Below are 16,951 nucleotides of genomic sequence, written 5' to 3' on the forward strand. Positions count from 1 at the left end.
CTAAGCAGGTACTTGTAGGAATAAATTCTGTATGTGTATGTTGCAGCAAAAATAGAAATGAAATTTTTCCTCTCCTGAGAGCAAGGAAAGTAAAGGGGACAATGAACAGGCTAGAGAAGAAACATAACCTGGCCTGAAAGAGTTAATCACTCCTTGTTTTATTTTAACTGTTACTCATCTGTAGTGTCTGTAACTAGATTGGTACTTCACAAAGCTAACCTCTCACTCTCTGACCCTATGTCAATTACATCCTGCCCCTGTCACCCCCTGACTGTGTGAGTTACATCCTGCTCCTGGCGCTCCCTAACTTTATGTAAATTGCCTATGCTCCCTGGCCGCAAACCACCCCCTGTAGCTTTTGCATTTCAGAAGGAAGCTTGCGCAGGCCAATAAACCAGAGAAAGAGGGACCCAATTACCGGGCCGCCTGATGCCACGATGACTGTTTTGAAATAATGCAAGGAGGAAAAGAATGCAAGACCTTCACTATCTTGATCCTTATCATATACCACAGACTGCGAGCCCCGCATATAAAATCTTCTCCGATTCCCCAGTGGTGGTGGAGGGGAGGAGGGGCACAGTTTTGGGAGGCACTAACCCACTGTGTCCCCTCTTGGCTTAGCAAAGAAATAAAGCCACTGTTTTCTCTTGTCTCCTAAATTCTGTCTCCGTATTTCTATTCAGCGCTGGCGTACAGAAGCCGAGATTTCGGCAACAAATACGTAATAAAATCTTCCCAGTGTGTCTCAACTGTGGTAACCGCTCACGTCTTTAAACTGAGCAGAATCTTCCCAGTGCATTCATCTGGGGTAACCCAGGTACCTCTTCTTGAAACTAAGTTCAAGGAAAGTCTACTCTTCCAACGAGGAGTTTATCCACCACCAGATAAAGCTTAGGATCATCAGCCGGTAATAGGAAATCCAAGACCCAGAAGAGACTTACCTAAATTCGTCTGGAGGCGGCCGGCCACAAGAGGCCTTTGCTGGTACCAAGGCTGCAGATCCTCATAGAGTTCAGGCGAAGGAGAGAAGTCTGCTCTGGGTCCCTTTGTTGTTCACTAAAACGGTCGACTGAAGAAAAACGCACAGCCTAAAAGTTGCAAGTTAAGTTTTATTTGAGGACCTTACTGAATGAAGACTGAAGCTCAGGAGACAGCCTCTCGGAGAGCTCTGAGGAACTGCTCCAAAGAGATAAGGGAATAGCCAGGATATTTAGGAGTTTTTGCTGAACAACAACAACAAAAAACAAAAACAAAAAACAAACCGTGTAGTCAGACATCAAAGACAACTGATAGTCACAAAAAACAGACATCACAAGTTAAGGATTTTAGTGCTTTTCCATGTACAGGAAGATACCAGCATCTGGGCTCACTGTAATTTTTTCTTAGATATGCCTATGAACGATCTAGGGCCAGTGCCCAGAGCACACAGTGCTTCCTCTTTTTCTCTAATTTCCCCTCGGTGTGCACCGTGGGGGCTTGGTGGAGGGGCGTCAGGAGGTATGGGGATGGCTGGTGGCCAGAGCCTGGTTTGTTGCAGTGACAGGCAGCACTCCTTGTTTCCTGGGACGGCAGGCAGCATTCCCTATCCACATCTGTCAGTTCCCTCTTAAGCGTAAGTGAGTGTGAGTGTAAACGTAAATGTAACATGAGTATAAATGTAAAATGTAAGCGTAAGTGGGTTTCCGTGGGCCTGAGGCTGGACCATTATACTTCCCACTGCTTTTCCCTGCCTGGGCAGAGTCGGGGGAGGTGGGGGTCTTTTGGAATGGGACGGACAGCAGAGACTCACTATAAAACCTCTACTGGCCGTGACCTTGCTGTGGCCGTAGGTGCCTTTTGCCTGCTGGAGTCCTGGGCCTTCCCCGTCGTCCCAGCCCCACCTTCTTGTGGGTAAAGGGCTGCAGACCGGGGTACTCCTGGCATCCTAAGATATATATCTGAATACACCCTTCCTTAGAAACCAGGTACTGTTCTTACTTACAGTTTCTGAGTGCTTGTCTCGTGTCTGGTAGTGTCTCTAGGGCAAAACAAGCCCAGCTGTCATAGGCTGGGAGGAGGGGTGCAGGACGGGGTTCCCATCTTGGCTCTTGGATGGCTGCAGTAGCCTCTAGGTGGTCTCCCTGCTCTGTTCCCCTGCCCCCCATCCCCAAGTCAGAGTGATCTTTTTAAACATAGTTCGATTTTGTCATTGCGCCACCCAGAACTTTTTGGTGCCTTCCAGTCTCATTTGGAGCCAAGGCCAAAGTTCTTGCAGTGGCCCGAGGCGCGGGCGCTGCCAGAGCTGACCTGAACCTCTGACTTCCTATCCTACACTCTCCCTCCCTCTGCCTCAGCCCCGCTGGCCGTGCTGTTCCTTAGACTGACACTTGGACTTGGTGTCACGTCTCCAGAGAGCCACCCTCAGGTTTCTGCTGAAAGGCCTCCCCTGACCACTTTGTCTCTTCTGCTTTGTTTTTTTCTCTTTTGCACTGTCGACATTTTTCCTATATAACCTCGTTGATGTCAGGGATGTTTGTATGTTTTTGTTTTTGTTTTGTTCACTCCTGTATCCCCAGTGCCTGTCACGTAGTAGAAGTCTAATGAGTATTAGTGAATGAATTTTAATTCAACAGATGAGAAACAGGCTTAGAGAGGCTAAGCAGTGCCTCCAAGGTTACTGGCTAGTACATTTAAGGGCTGGAGAAACTCGAATCCCAAACGTTTGATGATGGGTGTTAGGTAGCATTTTACGAGCAGCCTTTGGAGGGAACATCACAATTTCATCCAGGAAACTGCTGATCCAAAGATTAAGAAACTTTGGGATGTAACATATATGTAAGTTGCACATAGTCTAACTCTTCATTTGTACTCGCAATTTGACTAAATATTTTCTAGAAGTTTCAGTTTTCTGTCACAGATTAAGACAAATTTGGGCAAAATCCTTGCAAATTTTGTCAGAATGCAAAAGGAAAAATGAATAGCAGGGGTTAGGGACGCACCCCCGTACAGTCAGAAATCCATGTATAACTTTTGACTCCTCCAAAACTTAACACATATTTTGTATGTTACATGTATATCTACATATATTTTATGCCTTCATGACATACCTAACTTCCTTCATTTTTTTTCAATATTTCTAGGCTACATAGTTTGCAAGTCTTTTCAAATTGTTGCAAATCTTTTTTTTTTTTTTTTTTTTTTTTTCTTTTTGCGGTATGCGGGCCTCTCACTGTTGTGGCCTCTCCCGTTGCGGAGCACAGGCTCCGGACGCGCAGGCCCAGCGGCCATGGCTCACGGGCCCAGCCGCTCCGCGGCATATGGGATCCTCCCAGACCGGGGCACGAACCCGTATCCCCTGCATCGGCAGGCGGACTCTCAACCACTGCGCCACCAGGGAGGCCCTGTTGCAAATCTTAAAAAAAAAAAAAAATTTTCTAATATAGTTATGGAAAAGAAATCCACATATAAGTGGACCTGCACAGTTCAAACCTGTGTTGTTTAAGGTGTTGGCAAATGCAGGTTCAGGTGCCCAACACACAGTGAGGTCAAACAAACTGGAACATTGGAGTTTGGAGCAGAGGAAGGTTTACTGCAAGGGCCAAGCAAGGAGAACGGGCATCTTGTGCTCAAAAGACCGGAATTCCCTGATGGTTTTCAGAGAAATGTTTTTATAGGCAAAATTTGGGGTGAGGGCTGCAGGGTGTGTGGCTTTCTTCTGATTGGTTGGTGGTGAGGTAACAAGGCGGTGCTCCAGGAATCTAGTGCTCAGCCTGAAGTTACCATTGTCCAGCCAGGTGGGGGGCCTCAGTTCCTGTAGAAGAGCTCAAAGATATTGTAATATATATCCCTTGAGGAGGAACCAGGACCCTGCCCCAGGGTTGCACTATTGTTTCTTTTTTTTGTTTTTAATAAATTTATTTATTCATTTATTTATTTTTGGCTGTGTTGGGTCTTCGTTGCTGTGCGCGGGCTTTCTCTAGTTGCGGTGAGCAGGGACTACTCTTCGATGAGGTGCGCAGGCTTCTCACTGCGGTGGCTTCTCTTGTTGCGGAGCACGGGCTCTAGGCACACGGGCTTCAGTAGTTGTGGCTCGCGGGCTCTAAAGCGCAGGCTCAGTAGTTGTGATGCATGGGCTTAGTTGCACCACGGCACGTGGGATCTTCCCGGACCAGGGCCCAAACCCGTGTCCCCTGCACTGGCAGGCGGATTCTCAACCACTACGCCATCAGGGAAGTCCCTGCACTATTGTTTCTTTCCTGCCTTTCCATTGTTTCTGCGTTCCTTCACTCTTCTAATTAGTAACTGTTTGAATCTGCCTTTTGGAACTCAGGGAAGGTCTAGAAGGCTGAAGCCTTTTCCTACAAATTAGAAACCAGGGGCACAGAAAGGCTTTTGTACCCAGGAGGACCCCACAGGGTCCTGCTGGGTTTCAAAGGGTCAGCTGTATTTACTTTATGTGCACTTGTATCTATTTAAAGGGAGGATTAAGATTAAATTGAAAAAGGGATAGAAAACAGATCTGTGGTTGTCAGGGACTTGGGGGGAGGGAGAGGGAATTTCTTTGGGATGGTAGGAATGGTCTGTGTCTTAATTTTGGTGGTAACATGACTGTATACATATATATATATATATATATATTTTTTTTTTTTTAATAATTATTTGGCTGTGCCAGGTCTTAGTTGCAGCACACAGGATCTTTGTTGCGGCACGTGGGAATCTTTAGTTGCGGCATGCGAACTCTTAGTTGCATCATGTGGGATCTAGTTACCTGACCAGGGATGGAACCTGGGGCCCCCTACATTGGGAGTGTGGAGTTTTAGCTGCTGGACCGTCAGGGAAGTCCCATGACTGTATACATCTTCAAAGTCCAAAAATTGTACTTAAGGAGGATAAGTTTTACTATTTACAACACTGTTTACTGTTGATGTGTTTTTAATAAACATGACGAAAAACAAAGATTAGGCTGAACCATGAGTGTCGTTGGCATTATATTGAAAGGAATGTTCCCCCATTTTTTGTTACCTGTACCTTTTTTCCATAAGTCACTAGTTCCCCGTAGATCCCTCACTGGCCTTACGGAGTATCTCCTCTGTGCTGGAAGGATGGGGATGTGTAGGACAAGTGACAGGAGGGCTGAAGGGACCTGCGGAGCCTCCAGAGTCAAGTCTTTACTCCCTGCAGGGCGTATGTCACTCTTTGATGGTCTTTGCTTACTTTTGCAGCTTCATTTTCTTAACTGCCCTGTCCCCAGAGCTGAACTCTAGTATAACAGACAGCATGCATTTCCCAGCACAATCTCTTTCAATTTAATGGTGTTACTTTACTAGGACAACTTTCTTCTCTTTTCTCTTCTTCCCGTACAACTGGTTAGTCTCCTCTAGGAGGCCACTTCTAAATCCTCCTCCCCTCCCGGGCCATGTGCTGCTCCTTGAAGGATGGAACTGGTCTTAATCTCTCAAGTGAATTTGAGGCTGTAGGCAAAGGAATGGGGAAGGACATTCCTGGCCGGAAGAATGTCCTGCCTTGAAACGGGATAATTATTTTTTCTGTGAACTCCAGCTGTGTTAATATATTGAGTTCTTAGGTGGTGTTCGTTAAGATTTGTCCTTACCTTTCACAGATTCCAGGCAGAATCTTCTGTGGTGTGTATTTTTGTTCTTTCTAGGTTGTACATGTAGTTTACTAATGCTACCAGAACATAACTTCTCTAAACAGGATGCTTAGTGACTTCCTCTTGTTAGAATATCTTTATGAAACCACTTTGCTTAATACAGGGATGTGGCATATTGCGATTTAGTCTTTCATTCAGTGGGAATAATCGAGAACAGGGTATGAAGAGCTCCAAAGGATACAAAGATAATGGATGTTAGGTCCCTGCTTTTACAACAGCCTGTGTGGGCAAATTTTTAGCTTGCAAATGCAAATGTGGCTTTCCGAAGTGGCAGGTTTGCAGTGAAGTCTAAAGGAGATACTTTAAAATATCATTCTTTTACTTATAATTTGGGAGATGGCTGAAGGCCAAAAGGGCACGAGAGGAAAGTTCCTACACTATGCGCTGGGGCTAGAAGAACATTTTAGTGCCAGCCCGTTTGGTGCGCTGTGATCCAAGTGCTGGTCATACACGGTTAGATCTTTGTGACTCTTAGAGGAAAGCCCTGGAGGGTGTCTGACAGGGTTATAGTTTATTTAAATTAATTATTTTTCTTTCATTAGCCTACCTTTGGTGTTTGAAATTCTGAATAAAGCAGTATGAAATTCACCATGAGAATGTTATGAAATTTCTGTTATTGTTAGAGAACTGTGGACCGAAACCACCGGCCTTGGCCAAGCACGAGCTCGATAACTGCTGGCCTGAGTTGTCTCACAGTAGGAGGTCCTGATAAAGAATGAGGTGTTGCCTCCAAAAGCTAACTGGGAGAATCCGGGAGGGGCCAAAAGGAGGAGGGAGGAGACGAGGCCTCCTCGCTGGAATCCATCTCGGCTGAGGGACGCGCGCGCCCCCAGGGTGGACCCTGAGTCAGAGTGATGGGCCAGAGACGACCCAGAAACTACCCCTGTTCCCATGAAGCCTGAGACCGCGAGCCACGTGGCACAGCAGTTCTCCTGGGGTCCCTTACCCGGCCGCTCTCCACCTGGCACCCGTCTGTAATAAAGCCTTTTGCTTTGTCAGCATGTGTGTCTCTGGACAATTCATTGCCGAGAGTTAAAGCAGAGCCCACTCTCGGGCCCTGGAAGGGGTCCCCCTTCCTGCAAAAACATGGTCAAAAATGTTTTGGGGGCTTCCCTGGTGGCGCAGTGGTTGGGAATCCGCCTGCCGATGCAGGGGACACGGGTTCGTGCCCTGGTCCGGGAAGATCCCACATGCCGTGGAGCGGCTGGGCCCGTGAGCCATGACCACTGAGCCTGCGCGTCCGGAGCCTGTGCTCTGCAACGGGAGAGGCCACAGCGGTGAGAGGCCCGCGTACCGCAAAAAAAAAAAAAAAAAAGTTTTGGTAAAATGTGAATTGTTTGGGGATCAGATTTAATTCCTTAGGGATTCACCTCATTTGTTTTCGCTTGAGGAAAGTGATTTAATTGCATTTAGCAGTTGTTCAGAAGACAGTTCTAAAATAACAGAAGCATTGCCTTTTTTCAGCCATTGTATACTTAATCATTTTATAGATTTGTTATTCTCAACCTGAAATATATAGCACTATCCTGTTTTTGAAATAAAAACAGTACAGTTTTGTGCTGTTTTAAAACTCAGGAATGAATTTATTTGATAACAGCATATAGCAAGTATATGTATCTTTTTCTTGTCTTCTTTTTTTTTGATGCAGGATGGATATGAGAGTGGGTGGGGTGACCTCAGTGTTCAAGTATATGTATCTTTTATGGGGTTATAAAATTGGTTATTTATCAAGTAACCCAAGAATGAGGAAATACATTTTTGAGGAGTAAACAGTCTAGACCTGTGTTGTCCAGTATGGTAACTGTTAGCCACTTGTGGCTATTTAAATTTAAGTGAATAAGTTAAATAACATAAAACATTCACCAGCTACATTTCAAGTGCTGAGTAGCAGTAGCCACATGTGTCCAGGGGACAGCACTATTTTATTTTCCCTGTGCATATTACTATAGAATGTGGAAAGAAGCATAGGTACTTTTCCATCTGACCTCCAATTATCTTGAACACAAGAGAATCACTTCCTTGGGCCTTATTTATAGCATTTTTACACATCAAGAACCAGATTACCATCTATAAAATAAGTGATTTGTTGTGTAATTTGTGAGAATAAATGGAGTGGGTAATTTTTTTTTTTTTTTTTTTTTTTGGCTGTACTGCACAGCATGAGGGATCTTAGTTCCCCAACCAGGGATTGAACTCGAGCCCCCTGCAGTGGAAGCACAGAGTCCTAACCACTGGACTGCCAGGGAATTCCAGGGAGTTGGTAATTTTTAACTTTGTCAAATTACGTATCTCTTGGCTGGTGCTTCCTAATCGCCACTATTGTAAACATATCCTTAGGTCTCAGTCCTTGGAGTCCTTGGCGTTCCTCTCTTAGCTGCAGAGGAGGGGAGGAAAAACTTTGCCTCTACTCTTTTAGGCTCAGTTGTTGGGGGCCTGCAAATTAAACCAACAAAAGACAGATTAACGAGAGAGAAAGGCAGGTTAGATTTAATCATGTGGAAAGGGAGTTCACAGAAAAATGTAACTCAAAGGAGTGGTTAGAATTTGAGCTTAAATACCATCTTCATAAAAGGAGAGGGGGAGAAGGGCACTTATGGGAACACAAATGACTTTTAGGAAAGATAACTGGGCCTTTAGGAGAATAGATGGGAAATAGATAATTTTTTGACAGGTCTGTTTAGGTGTGGTACAGATTTCTCTTTGCCTCGGGTGGTAAGAGTCAATTTTCCCTGGTTGCTTCCAGGGAGAGGACTTATGACAATTAATTTGTGTGAGAGCATACTCTGCTTCTAGGCAGATAAGGGATTTCAGGAACGCAAATGCCTTCAGCTCAAAATAACTTTTATGCCACAGCAGTGTTTCAACAGCCACTCCCCTTCTGATCCAGTTTCAGGGTCTTCATACCACTTGGTGTGTATCTCTAGGTCCTCTCCTGTCAGCATCCAACCGTCCGCTGTATCTCTGCTTAAATGTCTCAAAAGCATATGTCCTAAACCGAGCTTCCTGATCTTGTCCTGAAATCCAAGTGAAGAAAATGTTTCCAGGAGAGAATATTCAGCTTTCAGTGTTGCTAGTGGTTTGACTAAGAATTGATCATTAATACATTCAAAATCACTTAACTAGCCATACTTTCAAAGGGTGAATTTTATGGTCGGTGAATTACATTTTAATCAGAAAAGTCATTGGATGTGTCACTTTGGCAGTCACCTAATATCGTCAGCAGTGGTTTTGGTGTGAGGGTGAGGTGGGATGGAAGCCTGATTGGAGTGGTTTTAAGAGGGACTTAGTAGGGACTTAGGATGGACAGGAGCTGTGGGAGTTTTTTGTTTTTTGTTTTTTTAAAGAAAAAGAAAGTGACTCCCAGGGGCTGTTAGAATTTGGGGCTTGTATACCATCTTCCTAGAAGGGGAAGGGGAGAAGGGAGAAGAATTACAGAATTTTATAATCCGGAGAGAAGGAAAAATTGATGCAGGGGAGAAAAAGTGAGGGGTGGTGGAAGATAACTGGGTAGGTGTCCTTGAGTAAGCAAGAGGGAATGAAAAGCAGAGCGTAAGTAGAAGGTTACCTTAGGTAGGAGCTGTGGGAGTCCTAGGGGAGCTGTCCTCTGATAGGTAGAGGGAGTGGGCTGGAAAGATAGATGGATAAAAGATGGGAGAGGGGGCTTCCCTGGTGGCGCAGTGGTTGAGAGTCCGCCTGCCGATGCAGGGGACACGGGTTCGTGCCCCAGTCTGGGAAGATCACACATGCCACGGAGCGGCTGGGCCCGTGAGCCATGGCCACTGAGCCTGCGCGTCTGGAGCCTGTGCTCCACAACGGGAGAGGCCACAACAGTGGGAGGCCCGCGTGCCGCAAAAAAACAAAACAAAACAAAACAAAAAAGATGGGAGAGTTAGGTGGGTGAGAAGACAGTGTCTTGATTCACAGTGCCAAGGTGGGGAGCATGCATGGCTGAGACACTAGGGAGGCACGGTCCTTCCAGGAGAGAAGGCCAAGGGGCCGGTGAGCCAAGGACAACGGTCTTCTTATGGATTTTGACACTTACTGCACCTGCCAAAATCCTAAACCTTACAGTCGTGTATGACAGTGTAAATCCCTTGATGCCTCTTGAAAAGCAGTTCACAGTTAATCAAATGTGGGTCTGTAGCATGTTTTAAAAATCATAGAGCAATACATTATTGAGTACTGAAGACCCCCAAGAGGGCTTTGTGGTTTGTCATCCACAAGAGTCTTGTCTATGCTTCTCAGTTTTTAACCAAAGATCTGTCCCTCCCTCGGATGTCTCACAGGCATCTAAACCTTACCGCGTGGGAACAGAGCCCTGGAACTTTTGAGGTCCCCTGTGTCATTACCCAGGCCCATCCCTTTGTCCAAGCGTGTCTCACCTGGTTTTCTGCAGGAGTCTCCTGACTGGGCCTTGCTTCCACACTTGCCACACAGCAGCCAGAGTGGTGGGGTCTTTTTTGTTTGTCTGTTTTATAGATTTAATTAATTAATTAATTTTTGGCTGCCTTGGGTCTTCGTCACTGCGCGCAGGCTTTCTCTAGTTGCGGTGAGCGGGGGCTACTCTTCGTTGTGGTGCACGGGCTTCTCATTGCAGTGGCTTCTCTTGTTGGTGGCGCACAGGCTTCAGTAGTTGTGGCACGTGGGCTCAGTAGTTGTGGATCGCGGGCTCTAGAGCACAGGCTCAGTAGCTGTGGAGCACGGGCTTAGTTGCTCTGCGGCGTGTGGGATCTTCCCGGAGCTGGGCTCGAACTGTGTCCCCTGCGTTGACAGGTGGATTCTTAACCACTGTGCCACCGGGGAAGTCCTGAGACATTGTATTTTTAAAATTTTGTAATCATTACTGTAAGTTTTTTATTTCATCTTAGAGTAATATATTGTTCCATATTGGTGTTAGAAATAAGTTTGTTTTTTGGTATAATGTGCTTCAGCTGGATGGTGTACCTTAGTTATGCCTGCTAATCTCTTGAGTTGTGACACATGAATAACTAAGACCCTGTTGTCTTCCTGAGGAAAGAATCCTAGTGAGGAATCCAGCACCTCCTAGCAGTGTGAATCACAAACTTAAGCCCATCACAGTGAAGGCCAACTCGGTATCCACACACTTCTAAAACTGTGATTGTATTTATAAGCTTTAGCCCTCTATCTTGGATGGATGGATGGATGGACGGGCATGGATAATCCTTCTTGGGTACTTTAGTTCCAGTTGGTGCCTTTTATTAGCAGAAAATCTCACAAAAATTTTGTATGAATGTCTATCCTGAGCCAATGACCTATTTACATTCAAGTGGTATGTTATTTGATTCTCTTAATGAGCCTTAGGAGAGGGTTCGAAAGTATCTTCGGTGGCTGAACATCAAATGGGGATGGAGGCCGGAGAAGCAATTGCTCATATCAGACTGGCCTAGTTTGGCTTTTGAAGGTATGGAGGATGGCTTAAGGAGTTCATAAAGTCAAGATGTAAGGTCTCTAGATTACTTGTACCTTGAACCTTCTCTTTTACTGCTTTAAGAGAGTAGAATTTTAGCTAATTATTACTATTCATTGTGTTCACAGATTAAAACTAAGCTCTTCTAATTTCCTGGGACCAGTCTCTAAGTGGTTTCCTCCTTTTGCAGTTTCCAAGATTGAATCGTGTTTTAAGTGTGACAACAATAGAGCAGTTTGGGGGTACAGGAACAATTACAGATTATTTTGGTTTGGGGGCAGTTCTACTATGATATTCTCAGGTATGGTTTTCTTGTATGTATCCTGCTTTGGTGTTCCTAGAGCTTTTTCAATCTGTGGCTTGATACCTTCATCAGTTTTGGAAAATGCGTGGCCAGTATTTCTTCAAATATTGATGCTGCTCTATTTTTCTCTCTCTTCCAGAGAGAGAAGAGTGTACATGGCATACATGTGTGCCAGACCTTTTTCTCGACATCTCATATGTTTCTTAGCTCTTTTATGTAGTAAAAAAGCCTACTTTTTCAGTCTGCAGTTTTTTTGTTTTTGTTTTCTTTTCCATGGTGATACGTGGAATTGTCGTACACTCTTCAATCTGTGTGTTTTCTATGTACCAGCCTACCAGTTCACTAATTCTTTCCTAATCTGTGTCTAAACTGCTAATAAAGTCATCTATTGATTTTTTTAAAAAAAATACAGATTCTGGTTCTTTGGTGGTAGTCTATCTTTTCATTTATTTTCTTAGACGTATCACTCAGTTATTTTAACACAGATGTCTGATGACTCCAATCTGCAATATCTATGGGTCTATTTCTCTTTTCTTGTTTTGGAACATTAGGTCTTATTTTCTGGCATGCTTGGTAATTTTTGATTGAAAATTTGGATGATAATAAGTTTCAGAGTGATTTAAGTTTCTTATAGCAAAGTATGAGTGGATCACTTTGATTGAGTAGAAGCTGTTCTGTTTCTGGGTTGCCCATATTTCCAGGTCATAGGCATACTGGGATCTCAAAAACTTCAGGTTTTCAACTGGTAGGCTCACAGCTCCAAACTTGGTCTCCCTAACACAGAGAGGCTACTTAAATATTTGTTCAGCTTTTTGGCCTCCAGCAGCTTCTTTCTGCCTGGTTTTCCTGAGCTTTGCCCCATGTATGTGCACTTTGCCCCGAGGGGAAAGGGCACAGACTGCTGGCTGTGCCTTCATCGTCTCTCCTTTCCAAGAACTCTGGCTGCTCAAGTCCTGGCTGCTTTGCTTGCTCTCATTAGAGAGCACTCTGCAAAGAGTTGCATCTTCTATTTTGTCTACTTCTACAGTTGTTCTTAGGAGAATGAGTGGTTTGGACCAGCTACTCTACCATAGCCAGAGAGAAAGTTCTTCATGGATTCTTTTGATTTTTAAAAATTAAAACTAGTTTTATGGAAGTTTCACATCTCAAACCTGTTTCGCAAGCTGTTAAGTTCACTTTAAGGACTTACTCTAAATCCTTTAAAGGGGCCTTTTTAAATTTGTTTAATGAAATATTTTAAACTTCATTTATAGATTTAATACTCACTTTTTGTTTTAAATTCTTTCTTTAGCTGCTTCACTACTGGTTTGATTTTCTCCATCATTTTTGTACTTAATTCGAAACCTTCGTAGAATTTAAGTATGTTTGCTCATTAAGGAAATGATTTTGTCATTCCAAAGAAGTTTGGAGTTTATCTTCCTAGTTGATTGAAGGAGCATATAAACTCTGGAGCTTTTTTTTTTTTAATGCGATTAATTTTATTGTAAATGTACAGGTAAATGTTCTATTCGAATTTTGGTAGATAGTTTCATAAATGAAGAATCTTTGTCACATGAAGAATCTTTGCCATGTGTGTAATCATTCTTTCATTACATATTACATATCTATTTTATTAAATATATGTATTAAAGTATGAGTACTAAATCTGACCTTTCCTGTACATTCTTCCCATTCAACAGTACGCTTCACTATAACAGATTATACCCAAGACCTCTCAAACAGTTCAGACATTCCTAACGTTACAGTCCAATACTGAACCTAATAAACTGAGCTTTACTTGCAAAAGTGAGAGGTGGTCTGCGGCCCGTGCCCGGCATCTTACCAAGTCGGCCAGCCTGCACAAGGAGTCCGAGAGCTCGTCAAAGATGAGCAAGGTCTGGGGCCCCGGCGGCGCGGAGCACACACGACCCACCAGCTGCTCCGTTTTCCTCAAGGCCTTCTCCTGGGCGACACGGAATCCTTCTGGGGCGCTGAGCTTAGGAACTCGAAACAGGCCCTGAAACCCAAAGAACAGTTCCCACTGATAACTAAAAACATGACCTGGGGGTATAGAATACAAATACTTTCTTCATAAACAAAATCTTGGTTTTCGTTGCTGTTTCATATCATCATGACACCTGTCATCACAGGTATCACTTTCACATTCCCCACGACATTCCACATATATGACACTAAAAATGTTTTAGAATGTAATTTTTCTTCAATTTTTAATTATTTTAGAAAAAACAAAAATAGAATGATACGGGTTCAAAATGCAGCTCGGTCACTGCCATGAAACCTAACTCACAGGTAGCAAGGATTAAATGATACACATTTAAAAAAAACATTTTAACAGTGCCTGGCACACAGAAAGCATTGAACAGATGTCAGCTGTAACCGCCATCAGCTGTGTGATCCTGGTCCAGTTCTGTCTCCTCCTCAGCCTGATTTCTTCATCAGGCATGAAGGGATGACCATATGTGCTGTGTCTCACAGCACGGACACAGGAACGAGGTTAGTAAGTTCTCAGGACCCTGCCCGGCCCTGAGTGAGGTCCAGGGCACAGCATCAAGCACTCCACAAAGTGGAGGGACGGTGAGTTGATTTCTGAGCACATATATATTTTAGGAAGATTCAGTAAACAGGCTAAACCAAGTCATAGACTGAAACTGGCAGCAAATGTTATACCTTCCAAAAGCATTTCAACACCTTGATAAAGATAAAAATCACTCATCTTATGGGAAGGAAGGACCATCTTCTTGTACCGGTTCGATCGCACTTGTTATGATGCCCAGGAAGGCAGACAAAAACCAGAAACACTTACTACACACCCACGGCATGCCAAAAGTGTACCATGTACTTTACATGGGTTCTCTCATGTAAATCCCACAATCCTAGAGCACAAACTGTCAGTCTCCTTTTCACGGAGCACAAACTGTCGATCTCCTTTTCATGGATAAGGTAACACTTTCAGAGGTTAAGCGAACGTGTCTGTGGTCCCTGGCGACCAGTGGGAAAGCCGCAACTTGAACTTGCTGCAAGCATCCCTAAAGCCCACACGTTCTCCGCGCTCGTGGACTGCAGCTGGCGTTGGAAAGTCTTGCCTCTGCAGAAGGCCGGCTCCGAGGACTAGGAACCCCACTCTTCACCATTTTAACTAGCTGCCCAACACAGCGCCTAACACAGGCGGGAACTCACGAGTGAGGCAGATTACCAGGGCCAGACCCACTGTGTAGACAGCTTTGCATCAACAGATGCTTCACGTGTCGATTGCGGGAAATACCAAGAGGTGGAGCGTTCCGGCCTGACAGGGCCCACTGTTTCCAGCGTTCGCCCAACAGGTCCAGGCGGCGGCGCCCACCGGGCATCAGCTGGTGCTGACCCACCGGACCCGGAGCCCGGCCCCGAGGCCGCCTGAAGTCTGGAGCTTGCTTACTTTATTTGTTTGTTTGTTTGTTTATTTATTTTAAGCATCTTTATTGGCGTATAATTGCTTTACAGTGGTGTGCTAGTTTCTGCTTTATAACAAAGCGAATCAGTTATACATATGCATATGTTCCCATATCTCTTCCTTCTTGCGTCTCCCTCCCTCCCTATCCCACCCCCCTAGGTGGTCACAAAGCACCGAGCTGATCTCCCTGTGCTGTGCGGCTGCTTCCCACTAGCTATCTATTTTACATTTGGTAGTGCATATATGTCCATGCCACTCTCTCACTTCATCCCAGCTGACCCTTCCCCCTCCCCGTATCCTCAAGTCCATTGTCTAGTAGGTCTGTGTCTTTATTCCCATATTGCCCAAGTCTGGAGCTTTAAATTCAAATAAATCTCTCTTATCCCTGACTACCTGGCCAACCCCCTTTTTGTAATAACTGTGTCATAGACTCAAACAAAAACGGGGTGATGGTGATCATGTGGTCTGTCCCTGATCTTGAGTAGTATCGTAATATACTTTTCAAGTCAGCTCTAACTCCCGTTCATCTTTTTCCTGCTTCATGAGTTTTGAGAAATTTTCATACTCTCTCTATTTACTTATTAGATGTTTAATTGACACCTAATTGGAGTGTATGTATTCAGAGTTGTGTCTGCCTCCCTAATATAGGTTTCAAGATTGTTCTTATTGCTGTGATGTGGCGTGTTTATTGGAAATGGAGCTATTTATTGCATTGAGGTTTACAATGGACTTGTTTAAAATTTTTAAAAATATATTTCATTGAATCCAATATACGCAAAATATATATATATATTTTTTTGCAGTACATGGGCCTCTCACTGCTGTGGCCTCTCCCGTTGCGGAGCACAGGCTCCAGACGCGCAGGCTCAGCGGCCATGGCTCACGGGCCCAGCCGCTCTGCGGCATGTGGGATCTTCCCGGACCGGGGCACGAACCCGTGTCCCTTGCATCGGCAGGCGGACTCCCAACCACTGCACCACCAGGGAAGCCCTGCAAAATATTTTTACTTAAACATGTAATCAATATAAAAGTGACCAATGAGGCATTTTTCATTAAAATTTTTTTTGGTGTCTATTTAAAATTTAAATTGAGATATAATTGACACATAATATTATATTAGTTTCAGGCATACAACATAATGACTTAAAATTTGTATATACTGTGAAATGATCACAGTAAGTCTACTTAATATCCATCACACACCAGAGTCACAAATTTTTTCTTCTTATGATGAGAACTTTTAAGATCTCTCTTAGCAACTTTCAGATATACAGTATGGTATTATTAGCTAGAGTCACCATGCTGCAGATTATATCCTCAGGACTTAACTTATTTTATAACTGGAAGTTTGTACCAAAACCGAATTGTTTTAAGTGTACTCTTAACTACTGTTTACAGTCTCATTTACTGTCAACTTACTGTTGCTTTTCCCTCTACAGAAAGGCAGAAACACTCCAGATGTCTTCCAATAGTTACCAAGTTTCTGTCCAAATGTCAGAAAGAAACACCAGTTGCATCCCGGAGACAACCTCCAGTGACCTGAAGACATTTACTGAAGGAGCTGTGTTAAGTTTTCATAACATCTGCTATCGAGTAAAAGTGAAGAGTGGCTTTCTACTTTGTCGGAAAACAGTTGAGAAAGAAATACTAAAGGATGTCAAGTATGTGCATGAACTTTTATTTAAATAGGTTCATTGACATGCCGTGAACTTTGCAGGTTTTGCTTATTGCAGATAAAGGTGTACAAGTCTATACAGATATACGGACACATGCTTTCATTTCATTTGGCTAAACTAGCAGTGAAACAGTTGGATCACATGTTAGGTATATGTACATGTAAGACAACTATAGCTTAGCTTAAGTTATGCTGTTGAAGTCCAAAGTGATAAGAGAATTTAGGATCCAAATTAATACACTTATTTATATTTTAGAATCCAAGTCAACATAAAAGTATGATTTTTATTCTCCTCATCCAGCAACTAATTCATCACATGGTGGTGGAGTGGGCTGTAGAGTGGGGAGAGAAATGAGCATTCAGATAGAATCTACTGGCTCCCAGCTATCTCTCTTTCATATATTATAGCCTTTAGGGTTTTAATGTTTTTCTGATTTCCAGAGAATTGAGCTGGATTCTACCTC

The 16,951-nt window shown here is 43.9% G+C and overlaps 1 protein-coding gene across 1 annotated transcript in view; it reads left to right on the forward strand.

The window, feature by feature from the left end:
- ABCG2 (ATP binding cassette subfamily G member 2 (JR blood group)) overlaps positions 1-16,951 on the forward strand; it is a 127,918-nt gene that overhangs the window by 68,574 nt on the left and 42,393 nt on the right. The window contains exon 2 of the mRNA XM_082611643.1: positions 16,252-16,473. Coding sequence (XP_082467769.1) covers positions 16,271-16,473 — 203 coding nt within the window. The 5' untranslated portion in view covers positions 16,252-16,270. The remainder of the gene's footprint in view (positions 1-16,251; positions 16,474-16,951) is intronic.

The sequence above is a fragment of the Mesoplodon mirus genome, assembly GCF_964341445.2.
Source record: "Mesoplodon mirus genome assembly, chromosome: 2".
Taxonomy (NCBI): domain Eukaryota; kingdom Metazoa; phylum Chordata; class Mammalia; order Artiodactyla; family Ziphiidae; genus Mesoplodon; species Mesoplodon mirus.